Raw genomic sequence first — 3590 nt, 5'->3', positions numbered from 1 at the left:
GTCCCACCATCTGGACACCCTGAACCTCAGGTGACCTGGAAGAAAGATGGAGTCACCTTGGATTTAGGAGGTGACCGGTACTTGGTCACCAGCGGGAAGTTACGGGTGACACCAGCACTACGGAATGATTCCGGGCTCTACGTCTGCGTGGCCACCAACGAGGCGGGCGAGAGGGAGAGTCGTGGTGCACACGTCACCATCTTGGGTAAGCTAAAGGTCTCCCATGGGTGGTGGACGTATCTCAGAGGGTTCTCGTGCCACCTTCTCAATATCCACTTCTAGAGAAGCCAACCATCGTGCGGCACCCGAGTGATGTGGTGGTGGTGGCCGGTGGCACGGTGGAGTTGAGCTGTGGTGTCCAAGGTGACCCAACGCCACAGGTGCAGTGGCACAAGGAGAGTGGGGACCTGCCCTGGGGGAGGTAGGTGGTGGGAAGGTGGAAGGTGGTCCATCATCATCATGGTGGGATGGGGATGGAGCTGATGGAGAACTGGTGACCCACAGGCATGAGGTGGACCAGGAGCACACGTTGCGTCTCCACGTGGTGACACCTGCCGACACCGGCACTTACGTGTGTACGGCGCAGAGTCAGCTGGGCACCGCCGCTGCCACCGCCCATCTCCACGTGGAGGGTCAGTGGTGGGACCTCCACCGCTATGGTCATCTGAGGGTCCATGCAACGGGGGGCCATCTAACGGGGTCCATCTAATGGGGTTGGTCATCCATGGGGAGTCTGTCCCAGGAGCATCCATCCAAGAACATCATCCATGAGTCCATCCAAGGAGGGTCCATCCAAGTTGGTCATCCATGGGGAGTCTATCTAAGGAGGGTCCATCCAAGGGCATCTATTCAAGGAGATCTATCCAAGAGGGTCCATCAAAAGAAGGTTCATTCAACTGAGTCATCTAAGGAGGTCCATTCAAGGAGGGTCCATCAAAGGGGGTACTTCCAAAAGGGAGTCCATCTCAGAAGGTCCATCTAACAGGATCCATCCAAGGGGTCCATCTAAGCATGACTATGTCAGGACATCCATCTAAAGGGGATCCATCCTGGTGGGGTCCATCTAGAGGGCATCCAACCAAGTAGGTTCCTCCAGGAGGATCCATTTCAAGAGGCCTGTCCAAGATGGGGAGGTCCATTAAGGGGGGATTGAACAAGATGCATCCATCCAAAAGGTCCATCTAAGAATAAGAGTCTACCATGGGTGGTCCATCAAAGGAGGTCCATCCAAGAGGGATCCATCTGAGAAGTGTCCATCAAAGGGTGTCTGTCCAAGGGGGTCCATCCAAGAGTAGCCCATCTAGGAGTGTTGTCCAAGGGGCTCCAACCAAGAGGTGTCCATGGTGTCCATCTAGGGGTGTTGTCCAAGTGGGTCCATCCAAGGGGGATCCATCCAAGAGATGTCCATGTAGAGGTGTCTGTCCAAGGGGGTCCATCCAAGAGGGCTCCATCCAAGAAGGGTCCATCCAAGGGTGTTGTCTAAGGAGATCCATCCAAGAAGAGTCCATCAAAGGGTGTCTGTCCAAGGGGGTCCATCCAATGGGTCCATTCGAGTAGGTCCATCCAGGGAGAGACACATCAGGGTCTCCAGGTGGTGGGTACCTCAGTGGGTGCTGAGGGACCTTGCTCCTGCCATGACCTTCCCTCTGCCCCACAGAGCGGCTGCCGACAGGCCGGAGAGAATCTGGACCATGGGACCTTCTGGCCATCAAGTTACACCTGGACAACGGCACCGCACTGCCCACTGCTGCCGTCCGGCTCCGCTGGAGGGTTGGTGTGGTGCCAAGATGTCCTCATTGAAGGGGTGGGATGGGACAACGAGGGATGAGGCTGGAGCTCCATCCCCCACGTCCCATCTGAGTCCCACCATGTCTCACAAGCCTTCCAATCTTCTCCAGATGTTGACACCAGCACTGGTGCCGGATGGTTACATGGTGCTCTACCGTTGTCTTCTCCCCACCTGCACCTCCTGGGTCCAACATGACGCGGGCAAGGACCTCAGCACCACCATCTCCATGCTACACAGGGGCTACACCTACGAGTTCAAGGTCCGACCCTACGTTGGAGGAACCCAGGGCTTGGACAGCAACAGTAGACACCTCTGGATACCAGAAGAAGGTCTGTTGGGAGTGAGATGCCTCCAGAGATGTTCGTATGGAGGATGGGGTGGTGGTGGGAGGTCCAAGGGGTCTCAACATGGTTGTCTCAGCAGCACCAAGCGCAGCACCTCAACGTGTCACCGTGGGCCATGTTGAGAAGGGGAACGGCACCGTGGTTGTCAGTTGGGAGCCACCTCCTCCTGAGGCCCACAATGGCATCCTTCAGGGCTACAAGGTTTGGGGTGATGGGGTAGGAGGGGGTTGAGGAGCTTCTGGCCAAGAAAGGTCCATCCAAGGGGTCTGTCCAAAGGGAATCATCCAAGAAGGATCTCAACAAGGTTGTTCATCCATCCAAGGGGGGCAACCAAGGTGAAGGGTTATCCCAGGAGATCCATCAAAGTGGGGAATCCATCCAAGGTATCCATCAAGGAAGTCCATCCAAGGGGATTCATCTCAGAGGGTCATCCAAGAGGTCTGCCCAAGAGCGATCCACCAATGGGGGTCCATCAAGGGGACTCATCTAAGGGGGGGGTCCATCCAAGAGGTGTTCATCCAAGGGGGTCCATGCAAAAGGGAGCATCCAAGGTGAATCTGTCAATGGGGGTCCATTAAGGGGGTCAATCCTGTTGGGATCCATCAATGGTGGTCCATCAAGGGGATTCACCTAAGGGGACCAGTCCAAGGGGGTCAATCTTGTTGAGATCCATCAATGGGGGGTCCATCAAGGGGATCAGTCCTGTTGGGATCCATCAATGGGGATCCATCAAGGGGGTCAAACCTGTTGGGATCCATCAGTGGGGATCCATCAAGGGGATTCATCTAAGGAGACCTGTCCAATGAAGTCAATCTTGTTGGGATCCATCAATGGGGTCAATCCTGTTGGGATCCATCAATGGGGGTCCATCAAAAGGATTCATCTAAGAGGCTCCACCCTCTTGGTGGTTTCCAGGTCTGGTCAATGGGTGAGGGCTGGCAGCACCCCACCAACAGGACAGTAGATGGAAGGACCCACCACCTGGAAACCCACCTCCCAAACCCTGGGACCGAATTCTGCGTCCAAGTGGCGGCTTTCAACAGCGCAGGGCTGGGTGTCCCCAGCAACATCACCTGCCACCTCCTGGGTAGGAGACAGGACACCAGGCAGCGTCCAGGGGACATCAGTGGTGGCACTGGGGTGACACTGGTGGGACTCTTGCAGAGGTGACAGCGGGGAGCAGCGGCGTGGCCCGGGTCCTGCGGCAGCCTGCTGTCATCGCGGCCACCGGTTCCTTGCTCTGGTTGACCTTCTTGGTCATCCTACTCCTCCTCTGCCAGCGCCGAGCCAACCAGGAGGCCACGGCCCACCGGAGGTGAGGAACCATGGGGTGGGGGACACTGGGGGTCCCCACCCTGGTGGGGATGGGACACCTGGATGGAAGTTCTTGACCTACAGGTTGGTGGCCCATGAGTCACCGTGGCTTGGTGGCACCTGGAAACCCACCTGCGACCCTC

General features: G+C 57.0%; 1 protein-coding gene across 1 annotated transcript; it reads left to right on the top strand.

Annotated features, from left to right (window-relative positions):
* Positions 1-6: 6 nt before the first annotated feature.
* On the top strand, positions 7-3581 carry LOC114818757 (roundabout homolog 4; the record flags this gene model as incomplete). Its single annotated transcript, XM_029086049.1, has 9 exons — positions 7-205; positions 283-421; positions 505-632; positions 1658-1770; positions 1899-2118; positions 2213-2334; positions 3049-3220; positions 3298-3448; positions 3532-3581. Coding segments are annotated over 9 exons (1294 nt in total), but the record flags the coding sequence as incomplete, so codon positions are not given.
* Positions 3582-3590: the final 9 nt, after the last annotated feature.

This window comes from Antrostomus carolinensis, unplaced genomic scaffold, assembly GCF_000700745.2.
Source record: "Antrostomus carolinensis isolate BGI_N321 unplaced genomic scaffold, ASM70074v2 scaffold39417, whole genome shotgun sequence".
Classification (NCBI taxonomy): Eukaryota; Metazoa; Chordata; class Aves; order Caprimulgiformes; family Caprimulgidae; genus Antrostomus; species Antrostomus carolinensis.
Note: the sequence above shows the minus strand (reverse complement) of the source record. Positions and strands in the feature narration are given on the sequence as shown.